Below are 26,688 nucleotides of genomic sequence, written 5' to 3' on the forward strand. Positions count from 1 at the left end.
AAATAACAAATTATAATATATATATATATATATTACATAATTTTTTCAAAGGCTTTAAAATATACATTAATGGTTGTTATTGCGGAAAACCCTTTATATATTTTACTGACAACTTTATCAACATTTTAAAACATAACGTTTACAGATTTTTTTCTTTCTATGGTTACAGATTACAAATTAGTATTTAAGCGATAAAATAAAAACGCTATTGAATTCTTTCAAATCACAATTGAGGCAGACATGAGAACAGAACATCAATATACCTACTTGATTGCTAACTGAAAATGGGACGTTTTTCTAATAAACGTTTTTTGACTCCTCCCTGCATCATCCGTGCACTCACTTTCAACAATGGGTTACAAATTTTCTTTTTAATGACGCAGCTAAGTTAACTGTTAACCGAGCTTAAAGCCAAAACGTAAATATTTTCCTTTTAATGCTGCTTCATCAATGTTCTGAATATAAACAAAAACCGGTTTGGAAACATGCGAAGATGTTTTCCATTCTTAAACATACACAAAGCAGAGCTTGTTACGCAATAGAACCGGTTGTATGTAATTCCTTGCTTGGGAGATCATTTACTTATGAGGCAAACATAAACATTCAAACCAAAACAGTTAAAAGGCTCTGCCTCATTCACTTTGTGTATGATGATGTATTTCGATGACGTTTTTTCCCCTTCGTATAAACAGTAATTTGCGACCTCTAATGTCAAAGGTTTTTTGCCTTTATTTTTGATAAGGATTCTAAAAATATATATTAAAGTACATATACATTAATATCGTTCATAAAATTTGCAAGCTAAACAAATCGATTGCCTGTTAGTTGAACTGATCACGGTGCTATGAGTTTCACCAATTTAGAAACATTTTAATTTGTGAATAAAATTAACTATTTTAAGTAAAATAAATTTAAAAAATAACTTATCCAATATCCCTACAACGGTGCGAATTTATCAGATTAAAAAGCTATCCTAATTTTAATTGATTTTTATATTAGATCAGCCAGGCTGTAAGAATTTATTCATAGAAAATTGATTTATATTTACAGTGTAAACATCTTATAAAGCGTTTTAATCTTGGTAAACTGGCAATCGATTTGCTTCAGCCTATGCATTATGGATTTGGGATATGAAGCATGCATTTCTTAATGACTGAAATTTTGTAACACTACCATACAGGTTCCGTGCTCAATATAAAGTTTCCGGTAAAAAAATAAAAATCCTTGTAAGAAATGAAGTAAAAAAGTATGCAGGTTAATATTTAAGAGAGGAGTAAACAATCTAACGAGCCACTAACGAGGAAGGAGAGATTGAAAATATCAAAACCTGTTCGATTGCCGCATGATTAACGGTTTTATTAAGCAAACACAATCGTTTAAAGTTTTTCTTCCACTTCTTATCCTTAAGTGATTCGTATGATTTCGATAGCTTTTTATTTCCTCCTCATGTACTCGAGACCTCTATTGTCTGTATTGTTTTAAATGTTTCTGAAAACATATATTAAGGGGGATCATTATGGATCATTATAGAAGAAAATTTGAGCCAGTGGCTTGTTATCGCATTTTTTACTGTGGCCACTCTTCCAAAAATGTTAAAAAAATGTTTAAAAAAGATTCCTAGAATGTCATTTCGTTTGTAGTACTTCTCAAAATATGGTGAACATTGCAATTTCAAAATGAAGAAAAGTTTTAAGAAGTGAGATAAAGTAGTTTTCAAAAAACTATCAAATATTTATAAAAATTCCATATTTATATATAAAATAAAAATAAATAAATGAGGTGCATTTTCGACGAAAAAAGTGGCGACAAAATTTTTAATCGTTATTTTCGACGTTTCGTAGCCGAATTTTTCCCTTTCTTTGGGACACTCTGCATATAAATAATTTACAATAAAAAAATGCTAATTTGGTCGAAATTTTAAGAAATAGCGAATTTTATCATATAAATAAGTAAAACAAATTTCTTTATATATTTTTCAAAAAAAAAAAAAAAAAAAAAAAAAAAAGAGGCAGGCCTCTTGAATTAATATTGATCATGTAGGCTTGTATTTAGTCATTGAATTATTTTAGTTTCTAATAGTTAATATCTTCATCTCTCTATCATAAGGATGACATCGTTTGATGATGTCAATGCCTTCCGATTACTAAGGAACTTAACATACATTTTTACATTTGTGGTATCTCCAATTGAAAAAGGATGTCATCATAAAGAAATTACCATTTTTTACCATCAATGTGGATAATCAATTTTCATTTCTTATCGCAAAAGTTGCCTCTCGAGAGGTTACAGTATGTCAACAATGTCGATAAGTAAAAGATGTGTCACTTTCAGTTTAGTTGATAAAATGAATGTCACTTTCAGTTTAGTTGATACAATGAAAGCGTAGATAAGTTCTGTACAATCATTTCTGTTAATTCTGCTTATTGACAAATATGCTAGAGAAAATAATTAACTACTTAAGTTAACTGTAGTTCACATCAAACCTTCACAGTTTCACAAAAACATTTTAATTAATATAAACCAAAGGAAATAATTCCCAAAAGTTTCTTCTGTATATTCCAAACACGATTTTTTATACACTACTTGAAAATTTAAGGGAATTGTTTACATCTTAAAGAAAAATATTCTTTACATGTTAAAAGGAAAATTATTCATAAGTTTTTTTTTTTTTTTTTTATAATTTCAATTTGCATATTACGTTAATTTTTATGAAGTTATTTCATGCACAATGCTTCCCTTGTACATTTTCCTTTACCTGATTATGATCGTATTTAAAATGTAAAAATTTTCTTTAAATCATATGTTTGTAAAATATCACAAACATATATTTTTTCTGATCATTTTTAACAAAATTATAAAAATTATAGTAAAAATTTTAATACTATTTACTTATATTTTATTGCATGTCTTGCTATTTCTATGACTATATCGTTCTGTCGGATTGTTTATTTTTATTTTTTATTTTTCAATTTCATTATCATTTTATTTTACAAAAGCTTTTATGATATAATTTTAACTTAACAAACCCTGAGAATCATTAATCTGTTGTTAGATTTATGTCCAAAAGAACTATGAAAGATAACAGATGTTGAGAATTTATTATGTAGGTACGTGCAACTTTGCGTATGTGTTGTTAGTAGATTATAAGCAATATAAATCGAAATGTGTCGGGAAAAAAAGTCTGTTTGTACAAAGTGCGTTTTTGGGTTTGATTTTGTAACATAAAACAACATTTGCACAAATAAATTAGCTTATTTAAAGTCAATCCTTTGAACCATTAAGAATTCATGTCAGTACGAGGAAATCCGATCATTAGAACAAAAGCTATTCAAGTTTTCTGTTTTCTATTCTTTCGTACACACAGAGAGAAAAAAAGTATAATAAGAACTACCTGAATATGGTAAAATTTATCGTGTTTCTGGCTCCATGAGAACAAAAAGTTTTGTAATTTTTACCAAAGCGTTTTGGTAATGATTTTGGTAAAATGAACAATAAAATACGGTTCTATAATCTGTTATAAAATTTGGTAAATGTGATAAAATTTGGCAATTTTATCATGATACCTTATCCATTAAACCATTTATTCGGTTAAATGTAATTCCTTTTTGGTACTTTTTACTAAATGTGTGGTAATAAGAGCTATAATTTTGAAAACCAGAGTTTCCGGTAAAACCGTTACCATATGAACGGAATAATTTACCAAATGGATGGCTTAAATACCATAAATTTTTGTTTTATTTACCAAAATTACGTTTTTTTTCCAGAAAAGTCATTATTATAACAGCATGATAATTTTACCAGAATTTTTTTCTTTGAGTACATACGGATGCTGATGTAATATCTTCAGCACTTGGCTTTTATTTTTCTCAAGCATTATTTGAAGAAGCATAGTTCATATTATTTACAGTTATCTATTTTTTTTTGCACATTAATTGTAAGAAATACACAAGAACATGCTTTGCTACAAATATCATAAGGTTGAACTCATTAATATAAATTTTACATTCAAATTCTGGGAATATTTCATAGCTATAACTTGATTTTCTTTGTGCAATTAAATTTTATTGTACTTAGATGACATTCTATAAAAGCTTTTTATTTTGTTTCTGTAAGCATATTGCTGTTTCTGATTTTTGATCCCCATCCTGTTTGTTTCCTTTTCTTTCCTTTCGTTTTTTTCTTCTTTTTTTTTTGTTATATCCTTGCAGATTTCTATAGCTCTTAACTTAATTTACTATATTATCTTCACTAGAAAATATTCCATTTTTAAATCCTTTTTTATTATTTTGTTTGTGTAAGCCTGTTTAAAAGTTTTTCTTTCTTTCTCATAATGTTTTGTCTATTGTACTCATTTTCATTATAACGATTTCACGGGATTTTTGTTTGTTAATTAAAGATAATTTATCTTCCCTAGAAGGCATCAAATTTACACACTTTTACTATAATATTATTCCTGTTTTAAATTATTCGTTATTTGATAACGAGTTCACTTTCTGTTTATGATTTCATAGCTTTTGTGATTATTAACTTACTATGTCAGCCATTCATATGTATAAGATAAAATCTCTTTCGGTTCAAAACTTCTCTGCTTTCTATATATCAGATAATTTATTCGTGGATAATTAATAATTAATGGGTAATTTAATAATAATAAATTCGTGGCTTTTTGATTGAGAAAAAAAAACACAAACACACTCAAACATAAAATAACTATTAATGTTTCTAATAATGTGGATAGGTTTTTAAAGCATCGTAAGCGACTAACAATTGCGTCTTTTTTTTTTCTTTCTTAATTCTTATGCAACTAACAAAGACCTTATAAACGACAAACAAAAATTTATTAATCTTATCATAAATGCGAAGTAGTAGATAACTTCTTTGTTTATTCTGAAAATAGCTGAGGTTTATTAGAGTTGTTAATTTCTGATTTGATATCTTATATTTAAGCTTTAAAGTTAAATTTAAAAATATTAAAGCTGGTAGGTTAAACCTCTGATAGGGTTAAATATTTTAAGTTTCCCCTAAAATTGTTGCACCTCAAAGGATAACACCGAAAATTTTCCCTTTGCATTCATATTTTTCTCTGTTTTATAACCGGTGTTTAATAGCCGATCCGTATTTGGGTATATGCCAATCAGTGTTTAACTCCATTGCCTTGTAATTGAGAATCCAACTCAGAAGACCAAAGAACTCCTGGAAGAAGCATTGGAACTAACTACTTTCTGCGGAGGACTCTATGATAGAATTAACCAGCATTACGTTATATTGAGACGAAAGCCATGAAAAATCGGTTCGGTTAGCCAGACGGCAAGGAGATTCTAACCCATTATTTGTCGACCCTTGAGGTTATTTTACGTTAGTACTGTGGTTGGTGCTAGTTGAGAGCAGAATTCGTATCGTCTAGCTCCGCTGAGATTCGAACCCGGGCCACTTAATTTGGAGATGAGAGCAACCACCACTCGTATTCATATTTAAACCGATTCACCGTTGCACCCGATTTTATTTTATTTTATAGCCGTCGTTGAACAGCCGACCGAATTTTTGGGTTTACGACTACTAATGTTCAATTCCGGAGCCTTGTAATTTTGAACCCAATTCAGAAGACAAGGGAACTCCTGGATCAAGTATTGGGAAAAATTTTGCCTTCGTGGATGACTTTTTGATGGAGCTAACCCGCATTTGCTTTACATGGAGAGAAAGACCACGAGGACCTCCCACGGTAAGCCTGACGGCAAAAGGGACTCTAACCCATGATACGTCTACCACTGAGGATATTTCACGTCAGCACTGTGGTTGATGCAAGCCGGATGTGGATTCGTATCGACCAGCCATCTCTGGGATTCGAATCCGATTTAACTCATTGGAAGGCGAACGCTCCATCCCCTGAGCCATCACGGCTCTTTGCACCCTATTTTCTAAAATTAACTAACCCTTTTGATTAATTTATAATAATTAAAATTGGTCCCCCTTCAAAAGAAGAAACTAATGTTTAAGAGCACCTCCTATTCTTTTTTTCCAGATTATGACCTGGCTGGATCCATTTACACAGTTACAAATTTCTAGGAAAAAATGGTTAAATAATAATTTATTTAATTACTTCTTTATACAATATTCAAAGAAAATAGCCGAATAACCTTAAATAAGATGGTATTCAAATTGTCATCGGCGAAAAAAAGCCGGTTATTAACTACTTTCACTTCATACTGTTAAACAACCAGAATTGTATCGCACCAATTAGGCATAACTAATGATGCCACATAGCTCCTTGCAACTGTGTACATATAATATCCGTGAGGGCTAATCTGTTAATCTCGTAACCAACAGAACTTGGGTTCGAGTCCCAGCGTCGACACCACGATATTTCCTATATTCCCTTCAGCATCCAGGGGCCTGCACTTTTTCATTTGTGTCCTGTACTCTCCAGTGCCATTACCTAACATAAGGCTTAACTCCTATGCCCTGGTAAAATCTTTTTTTTTTTTGTGGTTTTGAAATCATGCTAATTGTAAATGATTTAAAAACCGTATAATTTAGTATTCATGGTTATATAACCATACTAATTGTAAACGGTTTCAAAACCGTAAAGGTAAAAAATGTTCTTTACCGTTAACTTAACGGTTAATCTGATAAACAGAATGCTGTCGGTTATTTTACCATAATTTTAGAATGAAAATTCAAACAGTGCATAACGCTTTCGGTGGAGAAATTTCCGGTCGTGGTGCATTTGCTTCTTTTTTTATCATATGTGGTCGAACTAGTTCGGTTACTAAAGCTGTATCAGTTTAAGAACAAAGCAGTGCAGTAAACTGAGCAGTTTTGAAATCAAATGTCGTTGGGGGAAAAATACTAATATCCCATGCCTGAAGAAATTCAATTCTAGAAGTTTCAGAATTCTTACTTTGACAGTTTCCGTCGTAAAACGTTACATCATCCAAAGCAAATCCTCCATCCGTGGCTTCTCCTTCAAATTCAACCTATAAATAACAAATGAATAACAAAAATAACATTATTTTTTGAAGTCATGTTTCTTTAAACGAAGTATAATGTTCTTTATTGTTGTACGTACGAGATTTCTGATGTAAATAGGCGTCCCTAATTTATCTTTTGTTCGAAAATCTATTGGGAAAAAGAAATAAAATTTTATGAAAAAAATTTTTTTTAGCCTCATTGTGTGCACTAAAAATTATGGTTACATCAAACTCATGGAAACGGTCCAAAAGTAAGTAAATAGGTTGTTTTTAAAGTTAAAATTAAGAGACGTGAGTAAGAGATTGATGAGATTTAACGGGCCAGTGAAAACACTATTTGGAAACACTTAAAGGCGACATCCTACTCCACTCGCTGTATTCTCCAGAATCAGCTTCTTCAACAAGAACAAAATATATTGAGTACAGGCTACCAATATTTGTTAAAGCTGTAAAAAACAAGAAAATAGAAAGTGGGTCCGGAGGTCGAAGCGAGTATACAAAACGTTAATTTGATTGATTGGTATCATAATTAGTTCGATAAGCGTCAGATATTAGAGGAACCTAAAAGAAAGCGAAGTAAAATAATGGTCCAATGATCGGAGCGAGTATTAAAATTTTTTAAATTTTGATATGTGATACTAAGCTAAAAATTAAACAGACTACTAAAACAATAAAATACTATGAAAACTCAAAAGATAAAGAGTGGGGCCGGTGGTCGAAGCGGAATTAGATTAAAATAGACCAAACGGGACAAAAGCCGAACATGTAACGGTGCAACCAGTGGTGGCATGTGAACAAAATTTTATCTATAAAAAAGATGGTATTAGACTATGAAAAGCTAAGAATGGAAAACAGGCTAAATTAGTTGATCCCCTACTAGTGAGGGATATAAAACTCAGAAAATTTATGTTGAGTTGTGTTAAGCATAGTTAGAAAAGAGAACGCAATATAGAAACATTGGAAAATACAAGCATGTTTAAGACATGATTAAAATTGGTAAAATTAATAATTGCTATTTACAATTGGTCAGGGATAGTAAATAAAAATTAATTAGGTATGGGGCATCGCTATGACGAAAAAGTTGTAAACTTAAGGAAAGATTAAATTGTTAAAAGCATTTTTGGTAACAGCAACAGATGATTTGGCCAGGGACTGTCCCGTTGATGATATTGAAGCAAAATAATTGTCAACCAGTAATCCAGAAAATCTAGTTAAGTGATGACCCTAAGCTTTGTATAAATATGTAACAGAACATTGTACAAATATATGTGGATACTTAGGAAATATTAGTTGTAATATAGTAAAACACAGAGACATGATAAAAAACAATTTAATGGCAAGTAAAAATTAAACACAAAATAAAAATATAAAGCCCTAACGTATGTAAGATAATGTAAAAAAACATTACAAGAACCTAAGTGGAATTAAAATCAAAAACTAATGAGAATGTAAACACTGACTTTGATATTGATATATGATAGCAATAAAATGAAATTATCACCGAACAAGTTAAAAGAATTAAAATTTTTAATTATTAAAGAAATGATGACCTGGCTTGATCATAAGCACTTAACTGCGTTTTTCATCATGAAGATTGTCTACAAATTGCCATGGGGAATAGAACACCATTAATAATGGAAAAGTGTTGTGACTTAAAAAATTTATATAAAATCAGAGGGAGGGGATAAAATAAAAAGAAAGATGCCGTTTAATCAGAAACAGTTGGGAGAAAGAAATATTAAAATTTTAAATAAAAATATAAACAGCAATATATTAATTAAAGGGCACAAAGTCAGCGGTAACAAATAGCAAAATTTATCATAGCGAAAACCTATACCCAATCGCGACATATTTTAAAAAGATACAGATAATAAAAGCACCAGACCACCGAAAATTAAAAACTTAATAAATTCAGATCGATAATCGCATAGGCATTTGCAATAAAATGTTTTTGACCAAGAATGAGATCGAAAAAATATTAAAATAAGTAGCCAAAGTTAGCGAAAGATTCCACTTGTAGTGGATGACACGTTAATATGGCGGTCTGATACTCTAAGCCTAAATCAATGGAACATCGGATTTCAAACACTCAAAAATGGAAAAATTGGCCACCCGGAGGCCGGAAAAGACTCACCAGGAATGCCTTGTGGGTTTACATGTTGAATTTAATTAACTTCGGGGTGAAATAATGGATATTTATTTCTTTTAGAAGATGTTTTTGAGGACTCCATAGAAGTTGTTGTTTCGTTGGTGGGGATCTAGATCAGCTTTTCTCTATGGTATACTGCCATACAAATCGTTATGGTTACCATTGGCCTATGGTATACTGCCATACGAATTTCTATGGTTGCCATAGGCCAATGGTGATGTGCCATACAAATCCTTATGATTACCATTGGTCTATGGTATACTGCCATACAAATCTCTATGGTTACCATTGGCCTATGGTATCTTGCCATACAAATTTCTATGGTAGCCATAGGCTTTTGAGGTTTTGCCATACAAATCTCTATGGTAACCATAGGCGTATGGTATCTTGCCGTATAAATTTCTATGGTAGCCATAGGCTTATGGGGTTGTGCCATACAAATCTCTATGGTAGCCATAGGCGTATGGTATCTTGCCATATAAATTTCTATGGTAGCCATAAGCTTATGGGGTTGTGCCATACAAATCTCTCTGGTAACCATAGGCGTATGGTATCTTGCCATACAAATTTCTATGGTAGCCATAGGTTGCCATAGATTACCATAGGCTTCTCTATGGCAAATTTTCCTAAAGGATAATATTATTTTTTGTGGATATAGTGAACAGAAAGAAAAGAGGAAATTGGGTTTTTTACGAACTTTTTCTGTCTTCGACTGATTTTTTTCCTCATTTTTTGGTAATTTTGAAATTTCTACATAAAATACATATACCGATTTTTAAAACCATCGATTGAGTGGAATATAGCCATAAGCATTTTTTCTTGTCTGCTTCTTCTGTCTCAGTTTTTTTTATCCCTAAATGAAGGCCATCCCTAAATTTTTTGAACGCAAAACGAAGAGTAATAAAAAATAAAAGTTAAGACATTTTTTGTTACTACATACTGTTTTTTAACCATTTTTGCATTTCGTTTTATTAGTCATTTATTTAAAAAGCTTGTAATAAAATGAAACTGTTCGGGAAAATTAGTTTAGATTGTTTGCAGTATTGATATAGTGAACTCCCGGTTATAGTGAACCGAAATTTCAGTCCCTTGAAGGTTCACTATAGTGGGGGTTGATCGTATAAAAATGGGAACATTCATTCCCGATTCTGTTTTATGCTGTCATCTATATCTCAATTGAATGGATGGAATTGAATGAATTAATTTGTTCAATTGAATAAATTCAAATAATTGAATAAAGCCAAATCTTTTTTCTTAAGCTGCCAAATAATCCAGAAATGAACTCAAGAGCCAGTATTTAACAAAAGGTGCTCTTAAAACTACTCTATCACAGGAATGTTGCTTATTTGATCATTCATTAACGCATAAACCCTCGAATTCAAAACATTATAAAGAATTAAAATTACTCACCCTGAATGCTGTTAGTGTCGCCACAGATACTTGACCGTACATCCAGTCTGGTCGAGAAGTGTCAAACTTCTTGGTGGCCATTTTCCATATAAGAAGTCGTTGCTCCTTTTCTCCTTCAGGTGGTGCAAGTTCGACTCGCATGATACTTAAAGCTGTTGCTTCTCCACGGCCGAATGGAGCAAACCAGAAGCTCAAACAAAGAGCATCATTTTGACTTGCTGCGAAATCTGGGCTTCTTAATACTGGATTTTGGGCGGATGCTTGATTGAAGATGTCAAAAAATACGTATCCAGCTATAATTTTTTAAAAAAAAAGTGATGATTTTAGAGAAAAGTATTTTAAATATAAAAAAATGATTGTTTTAAAACATTTTTAATTAATTTAATGAAAAAAATATTTTTACTCGTTTTTGACGTTTTTAAAACCAAGCTTATTTTGCTTTCAAATTAACCATTTTTTCAAAATTCAACATTTTTTAATTTGTTTCATTAAATACAAAAAAATTTTATGATTAAAATTTAATTGTCATCTTTTAATTAACTGACGTGTTTGAACTGACTGTATGAAAATGAACTAGTACGTACAATACTACGTGGTGATGGACTTTGACCTAGATTCGGTACTTTTTGAGTGAAAGTGCTTTAAGCTCTGGCACTATTATAAAACCACTCTGTAAAATGAATTTTCTATTGTATATTCTGATCCCTGGATCTCTTTAGTTCAGATTGCTTATTTCCATTTCTTTCTAGCATATTTTTAGAGTGCTTTATTTAATTAAATTATTGTTTTATTACAATTGTTGAATCCCAATTTTATTATGCAATTAAAATTTAACTAGAAAAATAATTTCAAGAAGGTTATTTAGGAGCCTCGAAGGCTCAGGGGATAGAACGTTAGCCTTCCAATGAGCGAAACGGATTCGAATCCCAGTCGATACGAATTCCGCATCCGGCTTGCACCGACCACAGTGCTGACGTGAAATATCTTTAGTGGTAGACGGATCATGGGTTAGGGTCCCCTTGCCATCAGGCTAACCGTAGGAGGTTCTCGTGGTCTACCTCCCCATGCACCGCAAATGCGGGTTAGCACCATCAAGAAGTCCTCCACGAAGACAAATTTCTCCCAATACTTGATCCAGGAGTTTCCTTGTCTTCTGGATTGAGTTCAAAATTACAAAGCTCCGGGGTTGAACATTAGTAGTCGCAAAACCCATAAAATTGTGTCGGCTGTTCAACGACGGTTATGAATAAAAGAAAGAAGGTTATTTAAGCATATTTACTTGGAGCTCTAAAGGTATGGTCTTGTAGATTGGCTGGTCTGCTTATGATTGATGCCAAGCGCCAAGTGAGACCTTCTTGAGATTGCAAATCATGTCGATTGAACTTCGAAGTCGCTCGATGTGAACCAAGTTCTTGCAAAGGTGGAGGTGATTCCGTATTGTTCTTCCAGTCACACATATTTCTATCAAATGAGCATTCCCCTAATAGAAAAGTAAATTTAATGATTCACCCAGTGAATTAAATATTATACACGCAACACAATCTCACATAACTTGAAGAACTGAACATATAGGGAAGTTATTTTGTCGAGTTGCTGGCATTTAAATAAACTTATAAATTGCATTTACCTTAATTCCCCTCTGAAATTGATTATATATATACATTACAACTGTAAGTTTCCGATTGTTTAAGTAGGTATTTGGAAATATTTGTATGTCATGCACTTGATTTCTCGAATTACACATATAATGTTTGAAAGGGCAGGAGTAGGTTGAATATAAATGTCCTGGTATAGCTGTGACGTCAAGGATTTATAAAAACGCATTAAAGATTAATGAAATTTGGATTTTGAGTAATCATATAATAGCAGTCATGAGGAATATTGACAGAGAGGCAATAAGAAATATTTTGGACGAAAGTTATACATATAATCATAAAAGTTTGCTGCAAATTGGAACTAAAAAACTTATCAAACAAACAAAAAATGAAATCAGAAAAACATCCATGTCATAGAGCGAGTCATGGTAGATAGCTTTCTTCGAACAGATTCTCCTACATTATTGATCAGTTTTTGCCCTGTGTGAGTTATCAAAGTAAAAAAACTTATGGAAAGGAACATATTTTCAGGTTGTAGAAGAGTTCAAGGGGGAAAAACAGGACTTTCTGGAGAGAATGATGCTTGATGACCCGCAGCCTTATTTTTAGAAAATAGGAAATAAATATGTAACTGTGTATAGATAGGTCAGATGTGTTTTTTGAGCTTACACTATAACATATTTTTGGGACCAGGCTCCTTTTTTACACTATTCTACTTTGTATTTAAATAAAGATCTCTTTTTTATGTAAGAGGGTTGGAACTTTAATAGTAGCAGCTATTTATTTAAGGCTAATTCAAAAGATATATATGCTACCAAATTTTATTGTTCTTTAATGCAGTCCCCAGCTCGTGTACACTACCAGCTCGTTGCCAGTGATACCTTTGGCAGTGCCTATTCAGTTGATAATTGGAGTAGAACGGTCTTAAGACTATAGAGTCTGTAGAATAGTTCTGAGAAGAATGTTAGAAGTGGATCTTCATCGTAGAAATCAAGTCAAAATCACAAGAGCTTAAATCCGGGATGTATTGTTTATGATATAGCTTTTCCCTGACCCATCTATCAAACAGAACAGCCACAAGTTGCGATGTATACGCCCGAACTGCAAAATGACGATTGCTTATGCAGAAAGTGTCTCCTCCTCTTTATCAAAACCGGACTCAGTTTGTATTTAAAAAATAAATGAAAAACTATCAACTGTTCTTTAATGTTCTGCATTGTTCTTTAAAGACTGTTCTTTAATTTAGTCGCCAGCACGTGTACCACTCGTTGCCAGTGATACCTTTGGCAGTGTCTATTCAGTTGATAATTGGAGTAAAACAGTCTAAATTGCATTTGATTTGTTACAACACTGCATTACTACGCCGCAATACTTTTTCGAACCGCCATCTAGGGCGAAGAGTCTAAAGGAGGATAAAGTATGTATGTAATTGTAGTATAAACAAGATATGTGTAGTATAAGCAAGAATTTTCTGTTCCGTTGCATGACATAACGACAGCAGTCATGCCATCATTTAAGTTCTCATACTCCCATTTTAATTTGGTAGTAGAATTACATATTTACCACATAGCATTTTTCATAGAAAGTTAATAATAGTTTTCCTCACAGTAATTATGAGATAGTACATAATCTTTATGAAAAGAAACTTTATCTATCTCTATACTAAATGGCGGTTTTATTATGTATATATGTATAAAGTTTGTTTGTTGACTTATTCCTCTTGGTCAGCCGCAGGCTAGACCAAGTCAATGAGCTCGAAAGTCTTCAAGAAATCAAATACAAGTAAGAGACCAGAGTAGAGGTTTTTCTTTTCCAGACCAAGACAGTGTAAAATGCGATCGGGAGAAGCCTGTGCAGAGTTACACCTCATGCACGTTGAATAGGTCTTTCGCCCAAGCTCAAAAGAGAGACACCTGATGTGTCCACTTATGAGCCTACTTATAGTGGACTGTATGGCTCTATCAGCCCCTATGGTAAGTGCCCCACCAGGAGTCTGTCCATTATACCAAGAGTGGGCCGGAGGGATGCTCCATAGTTGTTGGTTAGTGGTTCTGATCTTGGAGCAAATCTCAGGGAAGGTCAAAGGTTGACTTGAAATTGTGCTATCAGAAGCTCCCTGCTTGGCCAAAAGATCAGCATTTTCATTACCAAAGAGGCCTATGTGAGAGGGAATCCATTGAATGAAGATTTTACGCCGATGAGAGAGTTGTTTAATTTTATTAAGTATAGAGACATATGTCTTGTCGCCAGCCTTATTCCAGTTACTTAAGTGCTGTATGGCACTACGACTATCGGATAAGATACAGATATTAGCGAATGATGTTATAGACCCAATAGCGTTGAGTGTCTCTTCGATGGCAATTAGCTCAGATCTAAAAACAGAGCAGAAGTCTGGATTCTTAATCGTAAGTTTTCTAGAAAAGTTAGGAGCCTTAATGAAAATTCCGCTACCACAAGAATCGCTGTCGTCTTTGCTGCCATCAGTATAGATGAGAATATCTGTGGCTGGTATTTGGTTAATTATTTCAAGAGCAAGTTGGCGTAAGTAATCAGGCAAATCTTCCTTTTTGTTAGTATGAGCTCCAAGATCAGGCTGGAAATGTACCCCAGGAAAGCCCTCCATGGGATAAAAGATTTTTCTCACGGAGTGACTCTCAACATTCATATTTAGTAAATCCATCAGGTGAAAACGAGAAAAAGGGCTGTCTCTTTTCAATCTTTGTTTGTTTGTCCAATTACGGAAATAATTTGCAGTGCGGTTAAAAACACCAAAACTGTAAAGTTTGTTAAAATACCTTGCCAGTAACTCATTCCTTCTTAGCTTTAAAGGCTGGATATCGCATTCATATAAAACCAAGTCTGTGGGGGCAACTATGCCTCATGCCAGTAATAATGCGAGCATCACTAGATTGCACTCTCTCAAGTTTTGCTAAGTTAGTGGCTGACGCACAGAAGTAAATCTGATAGCCATATTCCAGAATAGGTCTTATCAAGGAGGTATAAGTTGATCTAAGGATATAGGCATTTGCACCCCAATCCCTTCCAGCTATATATTTCAAAAGGTCTAGTCTCTTTCTGGATTTATTAACCACATGATCTATATGTCTATTTCTCAGGATCTCTGGATCTAAAGAGAGTCCCAGATATTTTGGGTGTTTTTCATGGAGCAGTGATTGGCCATTCATAGTGATGTTTGGCTGATAGTTATATAGACGCCGGTTAGTCGTGAAGAAGCTTGTAATTGATTTAGACAAATTAAAACTCAGTTTATGATTCTCAGCAAAACTCTGGACTTCAGAGAGGGTGTCATTAACATCAGATTCCAATTGGTCAACATCGGAGTCGGACTTCCAGAGAATAATGTCATCGGCATAAAGACCAACCTCGCACCTCCTGGACACAACCTCCTCGATGCCGGCGATAAGCAAGGCAAAGAGAAGAGGGCTCAACACTGAGCCTTGAGGGACTCCCTGACTCAACCTTAAAGATCCAGAAATAGAATCGCTAAATTTCACTCTGATCTCTCGATCCCTCATGAAGTCATGATTCCAGGAAATAATGCCAAAAGTGTTGAAGAGCTTAATTATTCAACCATTTCTCCAAACTCTGTCAAAAGCCATTGTCAGGTCCAGAAAAACAGCAATGGTATGATGTGAAGGTTTAAGATTCTGAGAGTCACGAACTCTCTGTCCAAAGTATAAGATTTGATCCACAGTGGAGTGTCCCCCTTTAAAACCATATTGTTCAGCTGGGAACAAGTTATTAGAATCGAGATAAAAAGTAAGTCTCTCCAAAATAAGTTTTTCCATAAGTTTGCAAGAAAAATTTGTCAAAGCGATGGGTCTGTAACTTTCTGCAGAACTGGTTTTCTTGTTTGGTTTCCTGATAGGTATAATCAGGGCTTTTTTCCAATCGCGAGGAAGTCTTCCAAGTTTCCAAGACAGGTTGAATATCTCTAGCAGGCTCTGCTTACCCCTATTGCTATGTCTGGAGATCATCAGGCCATGGATGTTATCTGGACCGGGAGATTTATTTGGATCTACAGTGCCCAAAGCATAATCAAGTTCTTTCATTGTAAAATCGTCACTAAAAATGGGGTTGCCTCTTTCAGAGCTGCGGCATCCGTGCACAATTTTCTTTGCACAAATTTCTTTATCTTTATCCATTGGTGTAAAATTTAGTTTACTTATCTTCTGATAGTGAGAACCCAGATAATTGGCTGCAGCTTTGTTGTCCGATATGGCCAGTCCATTTTCGCCTAAAATGACATTGCAGTCCTCCTGTTGTGGCTGCGTAGTGCTTAAGGATTTTATAAGTTTCCAAAGTTTGGTATTTGGGGTGTGAGCGTCTAAAGTTTTGCATAGTTCTTCATGTATAAAGTAATTTACAGTAATACAATTTGACCCATTTTGAAATTAACAATTTTGTTACATACATGGTCATAATAAATACACAGATGAATTTAGAGCCCTCTGTAAAATTCTCTCTCATATGCAAAAATATAAAACCACACAAACAAAATATAAATGTTAAAAAAATTGTTTTAAATTGTTTTACGTTATGCAGGAAAATATTTAAAATTAAAATATGTTTAATTAGTTTTTAACTCAATGATTGTCTTTAATCGAATACTGGCATTAATTTTATTTCAAATTGAAGCAGCCAAAATTTATTTAAGTACTTAACCAGGGTTTACATAAAATTGTAAAAAAAGAGAAAAAGAAAAATATCAAGCAATTTTTCAAAAAATGTTTTAAAAAAATTATGCTTACCTATCACAGCAGTTGCTTTCAAAGGATGCGCTGAAATGGAAGAAAATAACCATATGTCAAGTTTTAGTTAAACTTCTCAAATGAAGAAATTTTTATAAAGAATTTTTTAACAAAATGAGGCTTTACATGAGCAATCTCCATCAAAAAAGCTGATATCATCGATGGCAATCACACCAACTCTTCCGTCACCCCATATTCCTTCAATAATTATCTAAATTTGATGAAAACAGGAAAATAAGTCATTTTACTAATTACTAATTCGAATATTTTTAATACTTTGTTGCATATCTAAGGGTCTTTATATTGTAGTATATATTTTCATCGAATATATAATCAATTTATCGATTGATGGGTTTAAAATACAAGTGAACTTATACACAGAATTAAATTAACCTGCTATACTTAAAAAAGAAAAGTACAAATTATAGTATAAGTACTATCTATCTCGTTTTGAAATACATTGTGGATTAAAAATTCAGAAAAAATGCTTGGAATGAAAAGCAAGCAAACTAAGAATGATTTAAACTATACCATTAATAAATAATTTAACAAATGTGTATTTTTCAGACTGCCTCTACAACTAATTTAAAGATTTTAGATAGAGTCCAACTCAGTGCAGTAAGAATTGTCACAGAGTTGAGGAACAGCTACCCAAGTGAAATGGTTCTTTAAGGGGTTGACATTTTACCTTTGACTATGAGATTTAAGATAAACTCTTTTCGATACTTTAATAAATTGATTAGCCTTGGTGATCTTAATAGTACTTTCTAACTATGTTTTATATTGGACAAGCAACCAGCGTTCAAAGAGAAACACACCACTTGAGTATGTGGTTTTATGAATTTTAAAATTGTTCCAATGGTGACTTTTAGTTGTTTGCCTCTTACGGTATCATTTGAGAATATCAGTTTCAATGAGGATTTGAAATCCCGTGCTAGCAAACAGGAGGATCATCCTGAACTTCTAAAACAGTTGGTCTTAGAGGTCATTAATAATATCCATTCTGAGGCCTTGGCTATCTACACGGATGGCAGCAAATTTGAAGACGGAAGAGCTGGGAGTGGTGTTTTCACCAGCAACACCGAAGAGGAAACTAAATTTAGTATCCGTAACCCTGACTTTTGCTCAGTTTTTAGGTCAGAAATTATTGCTATTGGGAGGGCTCTTGAGTTTGCCCTTATTACTGATTATAGTTGTATTTAGATTTTGACTGACAATAAAAGTGCCATCCAATACCAAATAAATTGACTGAAAATATATGATAAACCTGATCAGGATTTTCTTGTACCTCTCTCTGAGCTGGGCCGGAGGAAATCAGTATACCTTCAGTGGCACGTTGGGGTGTAAGGTAATGAGATTGCAGATACTCTTGCCAGAAATGGGTGTAATTTTCCGATTGCCAACTTTGTTCAGCTAATTCTTTCGGAAATCCACTTGCTCCACAAAAGTAATTTACTTTCAAGTTGGCGCCTTCCACCAGTTTATAACTGGTACGCTGCAATTAGTCCGGGCGTGTCTCTGTTATGCAGCTGCCTCTACAACTCTCAGAAGTGGTCACTTGAAATGCATAAAATTTCAGAATGCGAAAACGATTTTTTCTCCTGTTCCTTTCCCGCTAGTCCTGCTCACCTTCTTAATTTTTTAGGAGCCTCCTAGAGGCAGCTGATGGTTTAGTAGGAGATTTTCGATGTTCCCAGGCGACGGGGTCTCTTGGACCTTGTGTGGGCTTTCCTACACCAGGGGGATGCGTAACAACAACACAAATGTGTTTTTTGGCTGAATCATTCATTATCTCTAATGTAATTTATTTTATTTGGTGACGAAAATTGAATTTTATTAAATTTTGCCAGCCCATTTTCATATTTCAAGAGCTTTTCTATTCATTTAGAACTTCACTGAATTGACGAAGCACCAGACCTTTTTATCTGCCTTGGTTCGACACCAGGACATCAAAAAAGGATGTTGGATTGAAACTATTTTATGTTACAAATAAATTATGTATAGATAAATTACCTATAGATAAATTATATATAAATAATGTATAAATAAATTCTATGTAAAGTTAAAACGTCAATAAAGCAAGGTACCGATGGTCAAAACCTGAATAATCGAATCAGTTGCGAAATCGATTAAAATTTCTTTCACACATTACGAGTGATACTAANTAAATAAATTATGTATAAATAAATTATATGTAAAGTTAAAACGTCAATAAAGCAAGGTACCGATGGTCAAAACCTGAATAATCGAATCAGTTGCGAAATCGATTAAAATTTCTTTCACACATTACGAGTGATACTAATAAATAACAAATAACGTTAGAAAGTTATTTGTTATAAAATACTTTAGATGCAATAATAAGGACTAAGATTTAATGCGACTAAGATTTAATAAAGTTATATTGTTTTTATTAGTTTTGAAACTTTAAAGAGCTTATACGATTCTTAAATAATGAGCTTAAATGCAAAATTTAAATTAATTATAGTCATAGACCGAAGTCATCACTTTGTTCACTCTACAACTGAGCAAAGCGAATAAATACACAAAGTTGACAGTTTAAGATACTCTGAGATCCATTTATTTCCAAGAAGGATGATGCTCTGTCTCATACAAGTAATGTGACAAAAAGTGATTTTCCAACAACATGAAATCTCCGAAATGCTATTAAAATAGCATTTTTCAGCATGAACGCCACCAAGCCAAGCTCGCCTACCATTGGCCTTTTGAGAATTAAGTCAGGAAGGTCGGCCTTTCGTTTGACAAGAGAGCATCGCAAGGGTGAAAGTACGTCTTAACTCAGAACCCCACCGAAAGATAGCAATACCACTCATTCGTAAGGCCATTTTCTCAATTTAGACACATATCTGAAGGGGAAGAAAATTTCTCCACATACCTGTACGGCTTAGTGACCAACCATTGGATTTTACGAGCACGTATATCGCATATAATTAGAGGAGTTGAGGATCAAACCCCGGCCCCACACGTCGGAGTCCGATTCTCTCTAACCACGGGCTGCACTCACGGAAATGCTCACGATTTCGGCACAGCTTGGCATTCTTGGCGAAAACTTTTAAGTCAAACCTGCTCTGTCGCCAAATTGTTTGCTTTTGCGTAGCATTTGTAAACAAGGGATAGAATTGTTTTCACTAATTTGTTGCAATTGTTTTCATTGTTTTGTGTTTTCATAAGATCATGTAACACAAATATTAAAACGCAAAATTCTCTTTGCAATACTTAGTGATAATTTTAATTAAATCTTTCAAATTTAGTTTTAATCTGAACTTCTAAACTGGAATTTAATTTTAAAATTTTATGTCTGTGAAGAGCATTGACCTGAGGTCGTATTCTGATGCATTGATTGTATTGATTTGTTTGGAGTTTTCTCAGAAGTGTTTTTTATTTTCAATTTCTTAGTAAAAATAAATAAATAAATAAATGCAATGGAAACTAGTGTTATACTTGCGAACAACTTTTTTTTCGAGTTTAAGTGTTGTTAATTATGATGAAAGTTGACATTGTTGACAATGTAATTTTCTCGATAAATCAACTATAGATATTTTCTAAGATGCAAGCAATCATGATGGATAAAACAAATCAGTTAGGCTAAAAATAGCATAAATGCTAAAGAACAAATAAAAGCAAAAGTTCTCTTAGAGCCCTAAAATATAAAATATATTTTACTTTTATGTATACTAAAGTGCAGGTTGGTATAATCAAACTGAAAAAATAGAGAAACTCTTATGTCAAGGCACTGTAACTAATTTTATAATACATGCTTATTTAAGTTTTTAAAACTATATACAAAAGCATCTGAAATATATTTCATATTAACAAAATAGTTCACTGTTGCCTTCTAAGGATAAATTATTTTAAATGTATAATTTGCTTTAGTAGATCCATTTCCTAAAATTTTCCCCAATTAATCATTATTTGTCCAAAAATATAAATTTTTTCTATGAGGATTTTCTTATTATTTATTTTGAATCTACCATTCCTTTTCTTTTTCTTATATTATTATATAATATCTTATTTAGTAATGTTATAAGAAATGGCACTCTTTTCTTAGTCGTATAATTATAAAATAAAACTTGGTTCTTGTACTTTATCACTTTTGAAATAGCATTTGAATAAAATAATGTTAAAGTAAATTTGATCGGATTAAAATTAAATAAAACTTTTTTTTCTGAATTTTTATAACTTTTGAAACGGCAAAATATTGAAGTAGTTTCATTAAAATCTTCATCTTATTGAAAATGAATAAAATAATAAGGTTAAAGTAAAGTGCTGCATATGATAATGAAATATATATAAATAATTTTTTAAAACTTTTATAACTTTTGAAACTACAAACAAATGAAAAAAAATGGTAAGATTAAAGTAAAGCACTTTAAATGTATTAATTGCTTTCTCAGGTCTATTTTTTCAGACCTATCTTAATTTATTATTTGCGTAAAAGTATCGATTCCTTTGTGAATAATTTCTTATATATATTTCCACATTGAAAATTATCACCTTTTTCTGATTAAATGTTTAATTTGATGAAAAACGATTTAAGAAAATCTCCAGATCTGAAAAAGCAAACAAGTGAGGCAATTTTTTTTTTAAATGCATGAAGTGCTTCCTTAACTCATCTCTCAAATCTATTATAGTTCATTATTAGCGTAACAATATGTATTTCATTGCGAAGAATTTTTATTATGCATGTGGAATAAAAGAATTAATTTTATTTCCTAATTTCGCATCGGAAATGCTGAATTTAGCGATAAAAGCAATAAGCAATTTTTGCAATGTATTGCAATAAAAAAAATACCTTATATAAAATTTCCTTATATATGTAACATAGTAAAGAATGGTAAACTGTCTTAGGAAATAGATTAAAAAAAAAAGTAGTTTTTACACTTTTTCAAGAACAATAATAATAAAAAAAAGAAGTTGAAAAATAAAATTTTTACGAGAATCTATTTATAAGTAAATTCTGAGACATAAACATTAAATTAAGTATGAATTTTTCATTCGAAACGAAAACTGCTTATAAAAAATATAAGAGCGGTGTGAAGATAGAAGTGAATAAGAAAGACATTTATAAATAGAATAGAACTATCATTTTCCTACTCAATCAACGAAATAGGGTTGCACGCTGTAGCAAGATGTGACGCATAGATCGGTCGAGTTACCATATTCTCAATTTTGCGGCTTTTTCTTGACCTCGCCAGTGGTGCCGAAATAGTGAGCATTTCCGTAAGTGCCCACAGGCTACCACGGCCCCACTCTAATTTGATTAATCTTAAAGCTAATGATGGTTACACTAAATGATTATTTTAATGGATATTAAAAAACATTTAAAAAATAATTTATATACATGTTTTTTTATTTCTTCTGAATACCTTTTAGTTTTAAAAAAAAACGGTTAAATTTGTTCACATTTTGAAACAGAATCAGTAACGCAATATATTTGTTGATACAACTGTTTTTTTTTTAAATGCTTTTCTGTTTTACAGATTATTTAATTGTACAAAAAAATGTATGCCAAACATTTAGATTGATAAAATTATAAAGCATGTACGAGGGAAGAACTATTTTACGTACTTGATATGGACTACTGGGTGCAGCTCTTTCAGAACCCATGACAACTGGTGTTCTTGATGTTTGCCATCTTTGACCTTGATGATTGTGCAATCTCCAAAGAGTGGTTACTTTACCACCCGCTTCACCTGCTGCTGATCTAACATGAATTCTTAAACTTCCTAAACTTGGCCCTGCTGGATCAATTGATCTTTCATACATGAAATAATAGAATGATAAACATCGAGTTCGTCCAGTTGCAGAAAAAAGAGGGCTAATTAACCAAGCCCTTGTTCCCCCTCTTTGAGGTGCATGTGGATTACTTAGAAGATTCATGTAATAGCCTAAAAATATTTTCTTAAATATCAATATTAAAGACATTTAAATTATTATTTGGTGTTAATTGTGTCATTACATTTCAAAATATTATACAGATTCATAAGCGAAGTTGATAATTGAGTACAAGTTATTTAAATATCACGAAAGATTATTATATTTTTTTCTAAATTTACAAATCATCATTATGAAGTTAATTAAGCACTACTTAGAAATACTTAGTGCTAATACTATTATTTGGTGTTAATTGTGTCATTACATTTCAAAATATTATACAGATTCTTAAGCGAGGTTAACAATTGAGTACAAGTTACCTAGATAGAGAATATCACGAAAGATAAGTATATTTTCTAAATTTTTAAATCTTCATTATGAAGTTGAATAAGCACTACTTAGAAATACTTGTTTAAAAGTTCTTAGTAAAAATTTAACAATGGTTTACTTATTCTTCAAATTACAAATGAAATATAATTTCTTTGTGCTTTATGAAAGCTCTTAGATCTTACTTGATGCTTGCTACTTCACACTTATACATCTTAAATTACAATGATTGAATGTAGATAGAGATTTTGAGAAAACATAGCGATGACTTTAATGCATTACAATTAAAAAAATGATAATATTATTACAAGATAAACATCTAGAAGTAACAGGGAATGGAAATAGTACCTGAAAGTGTACTAAGAGTATTTCCTTATATTGTGAAGGGGTAACTGGAACCAATTATCGTTGGGTTGTTCTTAATTAAATGATTGTAACCTTTTAAAAGTTTCGTAACAGAAAATTCCTTCCACGAAAAGCAATCTGATAAACATATCTATTATAGTCCATTCCACCTTAAGTTGGCACTGGAGAGAAAGATAGGTAGACCGGATTACATGGAAACTGGGTTACTCAGTACGGGGATGAGGTAGCAACAAAGGGAGAGAAAGTGGCCAGTATTGGCGTTTAAGAAAGCAAAACGCCGATTTTTTTTTTAAAACCAAGAATCGTACTAAAATTTTGTACAGAATACGGAAAAGAGTACGATTTTTTAGAGCATTTCTCATAATCATTATTTTAAGATACTAGTTGTAAGCTGATTTCTTAATTAGTATTTAAAAAGCAGATTTTCTTATTATGATTTTTTAACTAAACGAAACTAATTTTAAACAGAAAAAAATATATATATTTAAAAATATTCTTTTTTGCTGAAATCTAAGTAAATAAAAAAATCAATGCATAGATGCGCAAAAATACTTTGTTTTAAATATTTATTTTTATATTCTTATTCTTATTTTTTGTAGATTAATGTACATTAATTTATCCCACATTGGTGATTTGTTGGGGAAGGAAAAGTCAGCATAGGCTGGAAATTATTGATCATGAAAAAGATCATACTTATGTTTTATAATACTTACTGTTTTTTTTTCTTATTATAATTTTTTAATTAAACGAAACTAATTTTAAACAAAAAAAAATATATTTAAAAAGATTCTTTTTTGCTGAAATCTAAGTAAAAAAAAAACGAAATGCATAGATGCGCATAAATACTTTGTTTTAAATATTTATTTTTATATGCTTATTTTTTGTAGATTAATGTACATTAATTTATCCCTCATTGGTGTTTTGTTGGGGAAGAAAAAGTCAACATAGGCAGGAAATCATTGATCATGAAAAATATCATACCTATGTTTTTTTAATATTTACTGTTCTTTTTTTTATAAATAAAAAATTTTAAAAAAAATTTCAGAAAAGTTTTTTTTTTTACTATAAAATTTTTTTCTGAAATATATTTGCTTCTAAGAGACAAAAGAACTTACCTGAAAAAAATAATTAGTATTATCCATATGGGGGGCGTACTGTTTCCCCCCCCCCATGTTTTCAGCTGCCATATCCCACCCTCTTAGACTCAACAGGAACTCTTTGAATAACATGATAACCACCTATCCTGGTGGTTATCATGTTATTCATTTAATATTTTAACAGTTGACAGTTCCTTCTGCAAACTCTTTGTGGGGTAGCCCTGAATTGAATTCAATCCACAATTTCTCATCAGGCGAAATTCTACTTGGATGGGTAGGCGCATTTCTTCAAAAGAAAATACATATTTTGAAATATCAGAACTTTCCTTTACTTTTCAGGACCTTTGCAGGTGAAAGGAGGCTTAAGAGAAAAATCCGTATAATTTGTTATTTAAGTACAGTAGAATTAGTTAGTCTCGAAATATTTTGTCAGATACTGAAATATCTTAATATTTTCTACATAAGAGAAAGGATTTCTCAGCTTTTTGGGCTTTGTATTTCAAAAATAATTATTAAAATATTGATTGGTTTAAATTAACCTTTCGATGTTTAAAAAAAATTAATGATTCAAATTTTGCGTCTTTTTTGAAATTATTTCAATTCCTATACATTTTATTAGTTATAATTAATGAATTAACACTTCTATTATGGAAATTGTATTTCAGATAATATTTAAAAGACCCTTTAATTGAAAAAACTAAAAATCTTAAATTTTTACATTATTTAAGTTCCTATAAAAAGCGAATTGTACTTCAGAACTAAACATGGCGCAAAAGACGCAAAATTTGAATCTTTACAGAGATCGAATAAAGCGAAAAAAAAAATTTTCTTTTGTCGTAAAAAAATAATAATAAAATCACATGTTGAATTAACTACACAGCAAATATGCTCAACTGTCATCAGTTTAATAATATTCACCTGTCTATTGGGGTGTTTTTTTTTTTTTTATTTATTCTGAGGGGAAAAATTTTTTCATTAAATATTGTACAGATGAGGTTAATATTTAGAAAATTAAATAATCAAATACAAAAAAAAAACGAAATAAGAACTGCACAAGAGATAGGACACTTAAGCAAAGCCAAGGCGAATGGAAAAGCTGACTGACCAGTGTAGAAACATAGCCAATGAGCCAATTCCTTGTCCTTGAAAACTAATTCAGCGCCAAACTAAAACACCTTCTTCTTTGCACATTTGCTTTACTGAGAAGGTATTTATAAGCTAAATACATTTGAACATGAAAAACTTCTAATGAATGTTTCATGATATACTTTTCTTACTATGCAACATTTATTTATATTTGTGCGCACATTTAAACTGCAATTAATTCCAAAATAGCGAAGAACTACTTTTCAAAGGCGGAGTATTACATTTCCTACCTTTCTCTCCAGTGCCAACTTAAGGTGGAATGGACTATAAATAAATAACAGCATAATATTGCAAACGTTGAAGCACTTTTGGCATTTTCAGAAATGTAATTTTATTTAATAACCGTCGTTGAATAGCTAACCCAATTTTTTGAGTTTACGACTACTAGCGCTCAACTCCGTTGCCTTGTAATTTTGAATCCAATCCAGAAGGCAAGGGAACTCCTGGATCAAGTATTGAGAGAATTTTGCCTTCGTGGAGGACTTTTTTGATGGAACTAACCCGCTTTTGCGTTACATGGAGATGAAAATCACAAAATACTCCCACTGTTAGCCTGACGGCAAGAGGATTCTAATCCATAATCCGTCTACCAATGACGATATTTTATGTCAACACTGTGGTCGGTGCAAGTTATGTGCGGAATTCGGATCGACCAGATATCGCTGAGATTCGAACCCGGTTTACCTCATTAGAAGGTGAACGCTCTATCCCTTGAGCAACCCAGGTTTTTGTTTTTATTATTAATATTATTAGTCAACTCAGTTTTTTAACCATGCAAAATACATTAAAATAACGTATTGTTTTTAAAATCTTTGTAATTAGTATGTCGCCTACATTACCACATCATATCATTCGTATAATTGCTTTGTATGTTGACTTGTTTATAAATATTTATAAACGTGGAAGACTTTTTTGATGGAACTAACCGCATTTGCGTGACATAGAGAGGAAAACTACGAAAACTTT

At 32.0% G+C, this 26,688-nt stretch overlaps 1 protein-coding gene across 1 annotated transcript in view; it reads right to left on the minus strand.

Annotated features, from left to right (window-relative positions):
- LOC107437473 (MAM and LDL-receptor class A domain-containing protein 1) overlaps positions 1 to 26,688 on the minus strand; it is a 67,707-nt gene that overhangs the window by 9,383 nt on the left and 31,636 nt on the right. The window contains exons 13-18 of the mRNA XM_016049487.3: positions 22,481 to 22,800; positions 17,021 to 17,105; positions 16,895 to 16,924; positions 11,807 to 12,007; positions 10,528 to 10,820; positions 6,899 to 6,974 (exon numbers count right to left, since the gene is read on the minus strand). Of these exons, the coding sequence (XP_015904973.1) occupies positions 6,899 to 6,974; positions 10,528 to 10,820; positions 11,807 to 12,007; positions 16,895 to 16,924; positions 17,021 to 17,105; positions 22,481 to 22,800 (1,005 nt within the window). The remainder of the gene's footprint in view (positions 1 to 6,898; positions 6,975 to 10,527; positions 10,821 to 11,806; positions 12,008 to 16,894; positions 16,925 to 17,020; positions 17,106 to 22,480; positions 22,801 to 26,688) is intronic.

The sequence above is a fragment of the Parasteatoda tepidariorum genome, chromosome X1, assembly GCF_043381705.1.
Source record: "Parasteatoda tepidariorum isolate YZ-2023 chromosome X1, CAS_Ptep_4.0, whole genome shotgun sequence".
Taxonomy (NCBI): Eukaryota; Metazoa; Arthropoda; class Arachnida; order Araneae; family Theridiidae; genus Parasteatoda; species Parasteatoda tepidariorum.